This window comes from Liolophura sinensis, chromosome 12 (assembly GCF_032854445.1).
Source record: "Liolophura sinensis isolate JHLJ2023 chromosome 12, CUHK_Ljap_v2, whole genome shotgun sequence".
In the NCBI taxonomy this organism is placed as follows: domain Eukaryota; kingdom Metazoa; phylum Mollusca; class Polyplacophora; order Chitonida; family Chitonidae; genus Liolophura; species Liolophura sinensis.
Window position 1 is genome coordinate 10,502,020 of NC_088306.1, and position 15,532 is coordinate 10,517,551.

At 40.9% G+C, this 15,532-nt stretch overlaps 1 protein-coding gene across 1 annotated transcript; it reads left to right on the forward strand.

Moving 5' to 3' along the window:
• Window positions 1-2,435: 2,435 nt before the first annotated feature.
• Window positions 2,436-11,844, forward strand: LOC135479683 (zinc finger protein 37-like). The gene is made up of 5 exons (XM_064759587.1): window positions 2,436-2,492; window positions 4,890-5,022; window positions 6,979-7,191; window positions 7,706-7,763; window positions 9,009-11,844. Exons 2-5 carry the CDS (start codon window positions 4,954-4,956, stop codon window positions 11,750-11,752), a joined length of 3,084 nt encoding a protein of 1,027 aa, XP_064615657.1. The 5' UTR covers window positions 2,436-2,492; window positions 4,890-4,953; the 3' UTR covers window positions 11,753-11,844.
• The last annotated feature ends 3,688 nt before the right edge of the window (window positions 11,845-15,532 follow it).

Genomic DNA, 15,532 nt, shown 5'->3' on the forward strand with positions numbered 1-15,532 from the left:
GGCTGATAAATGATGCCGGCAATATAATTTTTCCCGTTAAGATCGAATACGACAAACAGCGACTCCTAAGGACCATCATTATTATTGAAAGATAAGTCGTGTCTAATTTCACATGGTTCTATCTGGTTTTGTATATAAAGAACAACTCCCCCGTCTAGTTGTTGTTCGGTCTAGGCTGAATAAGCGGTGGAATCTGGGGCCTTACTCAGATTCACAACTGATTCTGCTTCCATTGAAACAGGACCTACTTGTTAAAAGGTAATTCGGGTGCAAATTAAATTTTGACCTTGTCTTAAGTGACCTTTCCACCACATCAGCTGGTCCTCAGTTGGTGTATTGATGGAGAGATCAAAGCCTTAACCTTTTCCACAAGTCTTCGATCCGCTCTGTAGGTTAAAATGTACTCGTTTTTTTCTCAATTAAAGCAGAATCATCTCACCAATGCGGTCGCTGTGAGTTCAAGTCCAGCTCATGCTGGCTTCCTCTCCGGCCGTACGTGGGAAGGTCTTCCAGCAACCTGCGGATGGTCGTGGGTTTCCACCGGGCTGTGCCCCGTTTCCACCCACCATAATGCTGGCCGCCGTCGTATAAGTGAAATATTCTTGAGTATGGCGTAAAACACCAATCAAATAAATAAATAAATAAATAAAGCAGAATCAAAGGTCATTCGGTGCACATTTACCTTTGACCTTATCTGAAGATCAACTTATGTGGTGGAAAGGTCGCTTAAGTTAAAGAGATCAAACTCATTTATGTTGAACCTACATAGCTGAAAGCTGGTGGAAAATATAGTCGACTAAAGCAGAATCAAAGGTAACCATTATAAGCAAATTGACCTTTGAGATTGTCTTATGTGACCTTTCCACAACATTACTGATGAAGATAGGAGTCTCTACATTTCCCACCAGTTTTCATCTATGTAGATTCTTTGTCAATTAAACAAGGCTGCAACAAGGGTTTATGTGGACAGGTAGGCTTACCAAATATTCAAAGTGTTAATGCCTTCCATGTCAATTCGGCGTAAAACACCAATCAGATAAATAAATAGCTAAATTTCATGGCAAGTGAAATTCAGCTACTTGGGCTATATAGGCCTATACACCATATCCCAATCAATATGCATTTACGAATTTCCAGACAACTTGAATGAATTTTGTTACACTGAATATTGTAACAAGTTTGTAGTAAAACTGAATGCTGACTAATTTGTAACGTGGGGTATGTGCAGTTCCGATATTATCGCGATGCAATGTTTGCTCTAAAAGCCCAAAAAAAAAAAAAATTCGGTGAAATCCGCTCCGTGAGTGATGGTTTTTAAAGTACACATAAAGTGTGCCACTAAATATACATAGAAAAATTTGTATAGGACAGTTATCACAGAAAAATACGTAAACAATTCTATAACGTTTTCAAAGCCGAGAAGATGAAGTTCAGCACTGGAGATACGGCACTGACGGACAATTCACTCCGAGTAACCATGCTGTAGAAGCCGTCATGGACTTGGCCAGTCACTAGCGCTGAAAGCGTCACGTGATAATTGGATGTCACGTCAAAGAACCTATTAGCTCTCGATTGTCAGTGTGGTTTCCTATAGTGGATGGACAGACATCAATGCAATAAATTGGATTTTGCGGTTAGTTTAAATGTTATACTGATGCATTGTTGACCGCACATTTACGAGCGGGGAACTGAGAACGGCTGTCCTTTTCACAATGCGTACATGTTAGGTAGGAGACTGAGCTGCCAAGAAAATCGCCTCGGGATAGTCATTGCTTGAAACTGATATCGTGACGCTGAATTATTTTTCCTCAGCAAAGTCAGATTTATTACGAAAATATCATCCCAAAATCTGAATGAAAAAGTCTGTTATCAGTCAGAAGGTCCAGTTAGGTTCGGTAAATTCCCTTATGTCGGTACAGCCAGCTGGGCCAAATGCCTACACCCATGCAGAACGAGGACGAGCTGGACCGCTAAAACACGACGTTTGTGTCCACAAACATCGCCCTGACCAGGGCCAAACTAAAAGAAACATCGGCCCTTTGATCACGTAACAGAGTAAATACTCTTTGGTTGGGTATCAGGCGTTTTTGTTTGTATTTTCTTATTGTAAGATTGATTAATGCCTATGGTACGGGAGAGCCCCAAGGTTTTGTGATGTGACTCTAGATAGCCATATAACATGGCAAAATGGCGTCACCAAATGAGCGGCTAGGTGCTGGCAATTGTTTGCTATTTATTTTGTTGATAAATGGTGTATATATGTTTAAAAAAAATATTTTAGAACATTTCTGGAATTCTACTTATTAAATAATTCAGCTTTAGTGGCTGACATTAAGTTCACTTAATGATCACAAGATATGCAGTACCTATACGTATGTTCTGAACCACGTGTACAGGTTACTTCCCTTGGCGACCGCTCTCTAGACTTATGGTGTTCGCAACGAAAATCGAACCAAACTGTGAATGATGGGGTTGTGTTTTGTCCAAAAATCGTAAGTGCATATTGGTTTAAGTGGCTGTAATCGACACTCACAGTTCTCAAGTAAACATGAAATTTACTGGTACGTAGAAGTAACTAGATAATAAAGATTTCTTTACGTTGTCATGCAACAAAATCCCTTGGCTGTGCCTATACAACAACAACACTGAACACTTCTTCTCCAGTGACAAATGGCTGATGGAGTCAGGACTTCAGCTGCAGTTGAACACAGTTTAACATATGCATGCTGCACAGTTAATTTCTGTAGAATGATGTGATGGAGCAACAAAAACTACAGGCAGTAGGATCCAAATTTCTCACCAGTGCCGTTACGACACACAACCAGTTAGCTCTGTATAGCTGTGATTACTTGTAGGCCTATATACACTTTCATTTTTACAGTTCACAGCCTTGTCTTGTTCTGTAAGCTTACCTTGAACAGAACACCTTAGTACTTCCTGTGTTGTCCTCCATATACTTATGTGGTCAGCAAAGTAATCTGTCCATCTGTCCATAGTATGCGCCATATGTCATCAGGAAAGGACAGCAGAATTCCTTGCTGACCTTCACCAGCACCACTCCAGTAAAAATATAGGCTAAGTAAAAAAAAAAAAAAATTGCTGATGCTGTGATGTGTTCAGGCACAGCAAGGACTTTTGTACTCTGAGTTTGTGGTGACAATAGGTTTGGCAACAGTTTTTTTCCAGCCACGTTTTTAATTGTAGTGTGCTCTAATGTTGGTTTGGGGCCATTCTTGCCGAACAAAATTTTTGCCAAACCTAATGTCAGAACATTTGTGGAGTTAGAATTTTTGTTGTTGTTTGCTGATGTCTGATAGTATACAGCGATAAATATACATGGATCATATGCAGAAATTGATCCAGATTTAGTAGGGACATACACAGTTTGACAGACAGTATTAGTATACTGAGGACAAGGTACAGAGATGTGCAAGATAAATCAAGATTATGGAACAATACAGTTCTGTGATAGTGTACATAATCTCAGCCCTGCTGAGATCACAACTGATAAAATCTAGTGTAACAATGTAAGTGACGATCGTAAACCTTCTGGGTGTGGAGTATGGGTGATTGAATGCTAATAGTACAAAATTATAAGCATTATGGTGTAATAAAAGTCTGCTCATTGGTGGCTATTGTGTAGAAAAAGATCTCTATACTTCCTACATTTTCTCAAAGTTTCATCTCGTAATGCTCTGTGCATTTAATGGGCATATTGCCAACATCAGCTAGTCATATTCTTGTTGTATCCCTGAACCTCAGGGTAGCTGTTACCAATCAGTGTGCAGGGGCCTCCGTGGCTCAGTTGGTTAGCGTGCTAGCGCAGTGTAATGACCCAGTGTCTCTCACCAATGCGGTCGCAGTGAGTTCAAGTCCAGCTCATGCTGGCTTTCTCTTCGGCGGTATGTGGGAAAGCCTGTCTGCTACCTGCGGATGGTCGTTCTGCTCGGTTTCCACCCACCATAAATGCTGGCTGCCGTGGTATAAGTGAAATATTCTTGAGTACGGCGTAAACACCAATCAAAAAAAAAAAAAAAAAAGTCAGTGTGCCATAACCTTGAACTATTTTAAATTCCACTATTGCTATTTCAACACTAATGGTTTCTACAGAAAGAAACATGTAGTTGCAAATGTATGATGCGTATTGATGTGGTGCAGCTACAAGAGTTACTGTATGAAGTAAGATGCAGTGTATCGCAGTCCCTACCACTTCCACCGAAGGATATTGTGTGCATGATTTACTCAGATAAAAGCAATGCTTTCATCCTCAGTGGTCACTTGTAGTTGGAGATACAACATTAAACCCAAGCAGTCATTCATTGCAGTTTTAGAAAAGCGTCCATTTTTGTCGTATCTCCTTTCCTCTGTTCACAGCTTTTTTTTTTTTTCATCTCAGATGCACTTCTATCACAAATAAGTTTTGTTTTAGTCTGGTACCCTGCATGTACCTCCAATGCAGAGCAGTGCCACTGTCGGGAGGCAAGGGACCATGCTTCAAAGAAAAAAAACATCCCTTCTGTGCAAAGGTGTGGAGTTTGTAACTCTCTTGGCTGAACCACACAAATGAATAAATACAATTAGTTTGCAACTGAGGTTTCAAGGCAGCTGGCTTTCTGCATGAGTGTTTTTTTTCCCCTTCTTGTTCTTGCACTGTGATACATTGTAGTTATTTTGTAGCATTTCTGCTGCCCCTGTTAAAACATTTTGTGTGATTTGTAGAAACTTTGTTGCTGACAACAGTATGTCTTTATCAGAGCACACAGAAATGGATTTTTGTTGTGTGCATGGAAATGAATTAACAGCAGCATGTTGTAGTGTAGCATGGCTTTATTAAGATTTTTTCTTTCAGGCAGAAGGTAGAATGTTCAAACATTTTTTTTTTTTTGCAGTTGTTGACATTGATAAAACAGTTCCAACTTAGAGCCTTCTTGAGAGCATAACTAACAAGTAACCATGACAACAGAAGGGAGGGCACCTCACAATCAGCCTGGGAGGACAGAGGATTTGAAGACTGTCATTGAGGTAGATTACCTGTCAGACCAGTCTATTAAAAGAATATATGTATAAAGGTATACATGTGTATACTATGGTTACATGAGTGAGTGAGTGCTTCGGGTTGAACATCGTACTAGTTACATGAGCATTTTGCTGTTAACATTGGCCTACTCTGATTGAGGGCACAAAGAGCTTGGACCAGAAATTGTTGAGTCTTTCACCAGTGCCATCATGGATTAGAATCCCTGACTCCTGTTGCTGGTTTGATTTTATTAATTTACTTGATTAGTGTTTTGCGCCACACTCCACAACCTTTCACTTATACAATTATACCAGCACAGTGGTGGGGGGAAACTCATGACGGTCTGCAGGTTACTGGTTTGGTTGAAGCTGCTTTACTAGTGTCCTAGTGGTTGTCTCTGGCCTATGTGTGGATTGTCAAATATCTAACCTGCATCACTCCTAATGGTTTTTGTGTTCGTCTTGAATTTGGAGACCTGCGATCAAACCCGGGGTCAGGTCATATCAAAGATTTTAAAAATGGTACTTATTGCTGCGTCATTTGCCAGGTGCTCAACACTGATTTGAATGAGAGGCTAGAGCAAGGAAACAGGGGACACTTCCACTTTCCGTAAAGTACGACGTTAAACCCCAAGCACTCACTCCACTTTCGGTAAAAGATACTGTCTAGGTTATAGTGTCATAAGGGGATGACATATACAAGAAAAAACGTGAAAAATTGATATGTGGGCCCTGCAGGGCTTATTGTCCCCATGTTGGTATAATGTGACAGTCTGCATGATTTTTTTCAACTATAAACCTTACCTACCATCCTAAGAGTGAGAACGTTTTGAGAATAGTGTTCAAATGCATGTATGAATAAGATTTATTTACTTATTTACATTGATTGATGTTTTTTTACTGTATTCAATAATATTTAACTTTATGACGGTGAGCAGCATTATGGCAGAACCCAGCAGAAACCCATTACCATCTGCAGGTTGCTGTCAGACCTTCAGTATGAGTAAAATAAATAAATGCATAAATTTAATTATTTGAATGGAGGCATAGAATAGAATAAACCCTTTGTTACATAAGCATATTAGTATTTCATGTGAAATGCATTTTATGTGTATATTATTAAAAGCTCCTGAAAAAAAGAATAGACATCTTTGTTCTTCAGTTTTACATGTACTAACATTAAGATGTAATGAGATATAGTCCATTATCTGACCTCTGATCATTTTGCCTGAGTTAGGGTTTTATTCTATCTATTTGTGTAAATTAAACACCCCTTAGCATCCTGGCTAGAATTTTAATAAAAAAAAATATTAATTGATATTAATTGCAATTTAATAAACGTCACTGGTCTAGAATTACTCAAACTGCTGTGTTGCCATCATATTTTAATAACATACAACAGCATTAAAACATTTATAGCATTAGCATTAAGTTGCATTAAATATAAATGGTTTTAAAATCATAAATAAGAAAGTACAAAACACTTCCTAGTCTCATTCATTGTAGAGGTCAGGCAATGTCAGAAGTGCTTTTGCATTGCTATATATATATATATATATATATATATATATATATATATATATATATTACTAATGTTTGCAAATATATATATGTCTTTGATATACACTTGCTTGTTCTTTGTTTGAGTAGATTTTGAGCCTCTTACCAATGCAATTCAAGGCTAGCTCCTCTCTGACCACTTGTTGCAAGATATGTCAGCAACCTGCGTATGGCCATGTGTTTCCCCCAGGCTCTGCCTGGTTTCCTCCCACCAAATAATGCTGGCTGCTGTTGTATAAGTGAAATATTCCTGAATTTGGCGTAAAACACCAATCAAAATAAATAAATATAAATGTTTTTTTTTTATTTATCTTTCCACCATTTGTTGTCAGCACTTTTGATACAGTTTATAGCAATTATCGAGGAAATAATATGTTATCAAGATTCTTCATTTTACTGCAGATATTTGACACAGTCACAGCTATTGTTTCTCAACCCTTCCTCAACCTTTTCAACTTTGCTGATCATGATGCGTGCAAGAAGTTACTTCTGGAGGTATCAGAAGCGTCCAGTGTTGAGCTGTGTTCATCCCCAGGCACCAATCCCAACCACCCAGCATTCAGTCTCACAGGATCACTGTCCAGTCTCCTCAAGACTGAGTCTTTTCTTTTCGAGGTACTGTGAATGATTCCCTTTTGTACAAAGTACAGGCATGTCTTATGTCATACCCCAAGCATTGGCATCAGCATTAAATAACAGGCTGACTGGGAAAGCAATGTTTAAGTAGATGTTAGATTTGTTTTCTTTATTTGATTGGTGTTTTACGCCGTACTCAGGAATATTCCACTTATTTGATGGCAGCCAGCATTATGGTTGGAGAAAACCGGGCATAGCCCTTGGGAAACCTAAGACCATGCGCAGGTTGTTGGAAGACCCTTCCGACGTACGACCAGAGAAGAATGAGGATCGTCTTGGGTTTCCCCCGGGCTCTGCCTGGTTTCCACCCACCATAATGCTGGCAGCCGCCATGTAAGTGAAATATTGTACAGATTAAAAAACCAAACAAACAAAGCAAAAATAGAACATTTAATCAGAGAATATCATTTATTTCAGACACTTCAAGTAGTCATCAGTTTGTTAATAATTGCATTAATTTGAAAATATGAATTCCAAAATTTGCCTCTTTCAGAAATTTCAAGAATTGAACCAAGTGGGGAGAGCAGAAGCAAGTGTTGTCAGTGCTAATGGTAGGTTTCAGTTTATACAAAAAGTCAGACAGGGCTGAAGTGGCCCTTTGGTGTAGGTCATTGGCTCAAGAACGTGAATTCAGTAACGGTCTGTAGAAATGACTGGATACTTCTCTGTTGTGCTTCGCTGGTGCGGATGTATCAGTTGGGAAAAACTGCCTGGCAGCCATAGATTTTTAGCTCACCTGTGCTAAGTAAGGAAAGGAATTTTGAGAGGGGGATCATAAGGTGTTTGTAATGGTGTCAGTGTCCAGTTTGTTTAAAGGTTTTGGCCAATCATAGGGTTGCAGTGGCCACCCATTGTACACAGATAGCCATTTGTTGGTAGCGATATGCATATCAAAGACCAAAGAAATTTTTGACCTCCTACCTCAACATTTCCTCAGCCATCCAGAAGGTTGCAATTGCCATCATGGATTGCCAAATACATTTCACGATTTGCATATCAAACACCGCGGTGGGTAAATCTGCACATGAACATGTAATCATGGCAATGATTTACAGCTCCATAACCTACTTATGAATATGATAAACTGTCATAGTTTGGCCTTTCTTGTTAATTTCATTCCAAGATCTCAGCACTATGTAATTAGAGAATCGGGGCCTCTGTGGCTCAGTCGGTTAGCACGCTAGCGCAGCGTAATGACCTAGGAGTCTCTCACCAAAGCGGTCGCTGTGAATTCAAGTCCAGGTCATGCTGGCTTCCTCTCCGGCTGTACGTGGGAAGGTCTGCCAGCAACCTACGGATGGTCGTGGGTTTTCCACGGGCTTTGCCCGGTTTCCTCCCACCATAATGCTGGCCGCCGTCGTATAAGTGAAATATTCTGGAGTACGGCGTAAAACACCAATCAAATAAATAAATAAATACTAATTAGAGAATCCGATTTTGGTTTAGATGTCAATATTCGCACGTATCACATGACTTGAACATTATGCAGTTTTATGAACCGCTCAGTCAGGTGAGCTACTGATATTTCCTGAATGCCTTGATACCTTTTGTAATAAATTTCTTTTGTACATGATGTCATAATGGTGAAGATTGGCAAGGATAGTTGTGTTAAATGTTTCAGGGTAATTCCAGTGTTGAACATGCTCAAAGAGGGCCAGGAATCTAGTTTAGTTAAAGAATGAAAGATGTGTTTGACCGTTGTTCACGCTCTTTACATGTAGCTGTTGATTTGACTTAGAGCACTGCTACATGTAGATGAGTTGGATGTGTGATTGGTTATTGCTTTTATTTGAAAGGTTTACAAGTATTGGCAGAGGTCACAGAAGAAACCTTAAATGCTCCAAGAGTGATGTCTGAACCATTAGAGTCGTCTGTCCTTCCAACCAGGGTATATCAGCTTTCTGATGCAGCTTGTGCAGAGTTGAAGAGCTCTTCAGGAGAGAGCACTCAAGTTGATCAGGATTCGGGAATTACCACTGCTATTTTAAACCAGAGTTATCAAGGTAAACGTCCTGCTAGGCCGGAAAGCAAGGATTTAGTTGCAATTTCTCAAACTCTGTCCTCGAACAAAGAATCTAAGAGCAGTAAGCAAGCGTCTAGCAATGTATCAGAATGTAAAATTAGCCCGGAAAATAGGAAATATGAGACTTTATGCGCCTTGTTGGGTTTTGGAAAGCCACAGAACAAATTGGTTCATGAAGAACATGGGGCGGCAGCTCTCCGAGCTAAAGCCACGGAGTCGAAGGCAGAGGCCTGTCATGAAATTGAAGGAGAGTTAAAGATTGAAAGAGTAACAGCTAAACATCCTAATGTAGTGCCATCAATCATTAGTAAAGTCCATTCTGTGTTGGAAAAGTGCCGTGGCGAAAAACGCAAGCGAAATAGTAACGTCATAGTTGCTGATTCTGAAAGGAAAAGGTCTTTGAGAATTAAACAGAGGGCATCCGGTTCAAGCACTAATGTAAAAACATGTGGTGCACAGACGCAAAGGGTTACATTGTCTGCTCAGAAATATGTACAAAAAAGAACTCTGAACAAAAGGAATCATACAGATGACAGAAGTGAAGCTCCACGCAGAAGCCTGCGAAATAAGAGGAGTGGAGCAGCTGTGGAAAACACCCAGCCAACAAGCACCCGAAAAAGTGTGAAACAAACAAATGCTGAACCAGCGAGCACCAGAAATAAGGATTCCTTTTCCAATTCTGAATGTGAGACTTCCGCTCATCAAGAACCGGAAGTCCAGGATCATCAACTAAGAATAGACAGTGCATTTAAGCTAAGTACAGGATCTGTCAAATCGCAGACAGATGCACACACAAGTGAAGCATCTCAAGTGGAATGCCGGCCAGAAAATGAAGAGGAGAATCGTCCAGAGAAAGGTATGAAAGGTATGTGGTCCAGTGAAGCCGCAGAAACCAGTGGCTTAAGTGTAACGTCTGCTGTGGTTTCTGGGAATGATGACCTTTTAAAGGTTCCAGTGGAAACTCGTGCAGCGGATGAAGAAGTAGTTGCTCCAGGTTTAAGTGACTTAAGGCAGCCAGAGTCTTCTGTTGAAGAAAGCAGTAGCCAAAATGTAGAAAATGCAAATTCTGTCACAGACTCATTAGAGGATCTTTCTAATAAACGCCCAATACATACGGGTCAGATCAAGGGGAATAAAAGTGACTCCAACAATCAGAAACTTGCGGCTCTAACGAATGCGTTTCATTATTCAAATCCAGTTCTCAGGGAAATCGATATGTTTCGAGAGGATAACGGTATTGAACTCTTGCAAATCGTAGAATCAAACAACAAAACTGTCATCACGAAACAAAGCGGACATTGTGCGATATGTGGTCAGGAATTCGAAAGTTGTCAGTCCTTTGCAGCTCATATTATGTACAGTCACTTTAAGTTCAAATGTCAGAAATGTCTGTCTGTGTTCTCCAAGAGAGAAGCTCTCGAGGATCATGTGCGTGGCGAAAACATCTGTCAGGGACCTCGGCTGAAAAGCCGACGTAGGAAAAGGAGCGACGCTCGTTCCGAGTCGACTCCATCGAAGAGGAAAGATTTACGGTGTGGGGATTGTGATCAGGTATTCGGTCACCGTTCTCGACTTGACAAACACCAGTTAGAGGCTCACAATCCAATCGTCGTTTGTTCTGTTTGCAATGAAACGTTCCAGTCCTTCGCACGTCTGCGAGTGCACATTGATCTCATCCACACGGAACAGGAGCACATATGCGATGTCTGCGGGAAAAGTTTCAAAGCTTTGGCAAATATGGTCGGTCACAGAAAACGCCATAACGCTGAAAGACGCTTCGTGTGTGGGAATTGTGGTAAAGCGTTTAAAGACAAGTGTGCCTGGAAGGAGCATTTAGAAACGCACAAGCCCAAAGAGGAGAGGACTTGCCGATTTATTTGCCCTACCTGTGGTAAACGCTTCCAGTCAAAGCGGGTGTGTTTGGACCATCAAAACATCCATACTGGGACCAGGCCCTATGAATGCGAGCTGTGTCGCTTGAGATTCGCAAGTTTAGGCATTATGAAAAGTCACATGAAGATGAAACATAGTGATAATCGCCCTTACCGCTGTGACTTATGTCCCAAAGCCTTCAAGGAAAAACGCGCACTACAAGCGCATACTGTCACGCACACAGGCATAAGCGAACATAAATGTCTTCACTGTGGTCGCCCCTTTGGAACTGCGACAATTTGCAAGACGCACATGCTCAAATGCAAGAAGTCTAAAGGCGTCACCCCGATGCCCGGAACCTTTGAGCCCACCAAATCGTTTGAGACGAGTGAAACTTCAGTCGTGGATACGTCAGCTGTGGAAGTGCATCTAGGTGTGGAGGAAAGCCAGAGCGCGGTGGAGACAATGGAAATGACGTTTGACGATCAGCAGATTACAGAGTTACAAGTGACCACAGAAGTGGTGGAGGACCCTGTGGTGTTCATGTGCAGTGCTTGCAATGAAACCTTCGATAACATGGAATCCGCCGCTACTCACATCAGCCTGTGTCAAGTGGAGGGGAAAGAGGAGAACGCATTGTCTTAATGGCCGGATCGTAAAGGTCATTGAACTGTAAATGCTCGTCGCTCCATAGCAATGGAGACTTCGTTTGGCTGGTTATAGTTGTTGGCCCATTAATTGTTGGCCCATTAATTGTTTAGATTTGTTCATGAACAAGGCGTCATTATTATTCTACCGTGACTTAAACATCAGTACACGTTCACAGGAGATCATGTTATATACTCACACACTTATCAACATGTACTATGTGAAAACCCCAAGAATACATACACACACTGTGTGACAGGGAGCGAATGTTCGCCATTGCCAATCTTTGCGTGTAGGCACCTGGCGGGAATGCTTTGGAGATTCCGCGCTTCCAAATTCTGAACGATTTCATTTATTAAAATTATCGCTGATACTACCGTCAAAACATGCAGAATCTAACAAATGATATCGTCTGTGATTGAAAGCGTGAGATTGTCCCAGTTTGGCCTACACAAAAGTGGAATCCAATGTTGTAGCAGAAAACTTGCAAAATCAGACTTGAACTGTGTCAGAAGGATATATTGATTTGTGACAGGATAAGAGACCATTTTTGTGATGTAATGTAACTGAGATCATGGTTCCAACCCGGCGGAAATTCACAACGGCGCACATTCGCTCCTGTCCATGCATTATGTATTGAGATCACGTTGAACTATGGGAATATAAGAGCTACTGGGTACACTGTTTATTTGTCACGTCTCAGTTTGGCTATTGTCATATTGCAATTGTTGTATGTAGTTGAAAACAATGTTACATAAAGTTTGTTTCTCTTGGAAGTTGAAAGTTTCTGCGTTTTAATCATGTTTGGCGTTGTTGAACAAAAGTAAACAAGCTATGACAGATGGTATGGTTTCCCACGAACTAGAGTAGGGCTACACCTGCACATTTGCTTGTTTGCACCCAAAACTGACCTGTAAAGCTGTATAAAATGCGGCTGTAAACGGCAGTCATATTTTTGGGTGGGCATTCGATAAGAATAGAATTGACTTTTACCCAAGGTTATTATTATTTTTTCTGCATTGGACCAGTCTTACAATGTTTAACACGAGTACGCGTGCCATTTCTAGGTTAATCAAGTGTAAAGACATTATTCATCAAATTGATTTATTTATTTTATTTATTTGATGGGCGAAACCAAAGACCATACCAAAGCCTTTCAAACTGGTACTTGCTGTTGCCTCGCTTGGCGCTCAGCACTGAGAGATTAGAGCAAGAAAACATGACTGGTTAACCCGGTGTCAGTATAATTGACTGGGTGGGATGTCGTCTGGTGTCTTCGCTATGTTAGTTCAGTTATGGCAGCACTTTAGCGGCTTTGACGCCCTGCCACAACACATGTACACACATCTAATGACTCCTCGCCGTCATAAGACTGAAAAATTGTTAAATACGGCGATAAGCCCAAGCATACATAATACATGCATACATTATTTGTTTGACGTTATACGCCGTATTCGAGAGTATTTCACTGAAAAACGGCGGCCAGCATTATGTTGGGAGGAAACCGGGCAGAGCCTGGGGAAACCCACTACTATCCGCAAGTTGCTGCAGACCTTTCTAGGTACGACCGGAAAGGAGTGAGTTAGTGCCTGGGGTTTAACGTCGTACGCAACAATTTTCAGTCATATGACGACCGGAAAGGAAGCCAGCCCTCTAACTAATGGAAGAATACTACGTTAACTAAGCTACATGTACACGTATTTGTGCTCAAAGTATAGACCGTATTCAGAAATAGGGAAATCCCCAACAATCTGACTTACTTATTTTTTAAAGCCCTGGCAGGGGCCACGGGGCGTTTATGGTCGCATGCCATCTTGAAGAAGGTCACTTATATAGTCCTCGTGGCCCGGGTATACAATTTGGAACTTAAAGACCTGATAAAACTCAAATAGACACTTTAAATCAACTGCGATACTTGTTTACATTTACCAAGTGACAATATACACCACTGTATCCCACCTCCACCCCCGCCCTCCCATGTATATCATTGATCTCGTCCACACACAAGCGTAGCTGAACACAGTATTCTCCCCTGACATGCCTAAGTGAAATGATATGTCTCACTAGGACCAGTCGTTGATGAGATGCTGTAACGGTTTCCTACATATCCGTGACGAAATTCTGCTGAAATAGCATGACTTTACCAGTTGATAGATGGCTGGGCTCTTGCATGCGTGGATAATGTTGGATTCAAGTCGTAAATGCATGCCAGGGCAATTTTGGACAACGTGTTGATATTGCCCAAACCGCACAGGACAAAGCAGTTTTTGCCATGGGTTGTCGGACTCTTATAACATGTGTGGGTCTTATACCTTGCCTTTTCAAGACATACTGTAAATCTTCAACATTTTCAACCTCTTTAAGAACTTTTTATCAGTGGAATTTATGCATACAATTATTATGAAAATGACAACAAAATGATCTTTTTGTGTCACTAAAGATACAAGCTTTATAAAACTGTGCAGATTATTCCTTGACAACCCGTACTTTTGTCAAAATGTTTTAAAATATTGATCACAGTGTTGTTTGAAAAGTCGAAGAATTAGGGTAAATTTACATGCCATACGAAACCGCTGATTGAGTGACTACTTCAACGCCCCCTTTGTCTTGAAGTCGTACATCTGTGTGTTGCTAGTTTCGGATGCATACAGCTTAATGTCAGTGGGCATGATTAGTCCATACCTGGCTTTATAATGTCTTGGTTTCCCCACGTTCTCAATCCCAATGTATGTATGATATAGAAAAGTGCAGCATAGATAATAAAATATTAGAGTAGGTAATAAAATCAGAGTAGCGACGTGTAATAGCTGGCAAAGTCACGTCTAACCCGTGAGATACGACCTCTTTGCACCTTTTCCACAGTAAGGGTTTTTTTGTTTGTTTTTGTTTTAACTGTTCATGTAAAATGTTTACAAAGCAGCACCTTATATGTAACATATATTGGTCCAGGCGTCAGTAGAGCCTGTTATGAGGGTTACTGAATCATAAAAGCCGATGTACGGTCGAATCGCTTATGGGTCGTCATTGTTTTCACAGCCGATCAAAGGAAGATAACTATCAACAGGCCATACTCCTTATGGCGCATGCGCCGTTCTCTACTTATCGCTTTACATCAGTGCCGCCACTAGACAAGCTTGACCTTCAGAGCCTGAGTCGAATGTAGACTTGTTTAGCCTTAGCCTTCTCACGCGTGTCCTTCCGCGAAACTATTTAATCAACATTCATCAAAAAGATTGTTTCAGGTGTTGGTTGGAATCATGTTGTGCATAATGTAGTTAGCGGAAATGCATATGTATAAAGTATTGTTACAGACAAAGGTGAGACGGATTGCTTATGTTTTGTATCACTTCCTTACCTCATCACCGTGACACCACTGTCCTCGGCGTTGTTCAATATTTTCTGTACAAAATTTAATAGAGATGGCAGTGACGTAAAGCGAAAGGTAGAGAGCGACGCATTCGTTCTAAGGAGTACGACAAAGGACGCGTATGATATCGGCTGCAGAATATGGGAATATACACGTTAACCACTTGACTTATGCTGTCCAATGAAAACCGGAGTATTTTGCCAGATTCGGGATAAAGAGCAAAAAAACCAACGCACCTTTACCGGAGAAACTTTGATTTCTGTTTTACGCAGCACTTAGGAATTTTTGACTTAAATGACCGCGTTCAGGTTTATAGGTGGAGGGGGTGGGGGGGGGGGTGTCAGCGGTGTATACCCAGTTACAATTTACAGACATTTTTGGCAACTAATATTTGGTCTTTCCCTTTAGAA

Coding starts and splice junctions, on each gene's coding strand:
- LOC135479683 (XM_064759587.1), top strand. CDS start 4,954: ATGACAACAGAAGGGAGGGCACCTCACAATCAGCCTGGGAGGACAGAG. Junction 7,192..7,705: donor CTGAGTCTTTTCTTTTCGAG/GTACTGTGAATG, acceptor TGCCTCTTTCAG/AAATTTCAAGAATTGAACCA. Junction 7,764..9,008: donor AAGTGTTGTCAGTGCTAATG/GTAGGTTTCAGT, acceptor TTTATTTGAAAG/GTTTACAAGTATTGGCAGAG.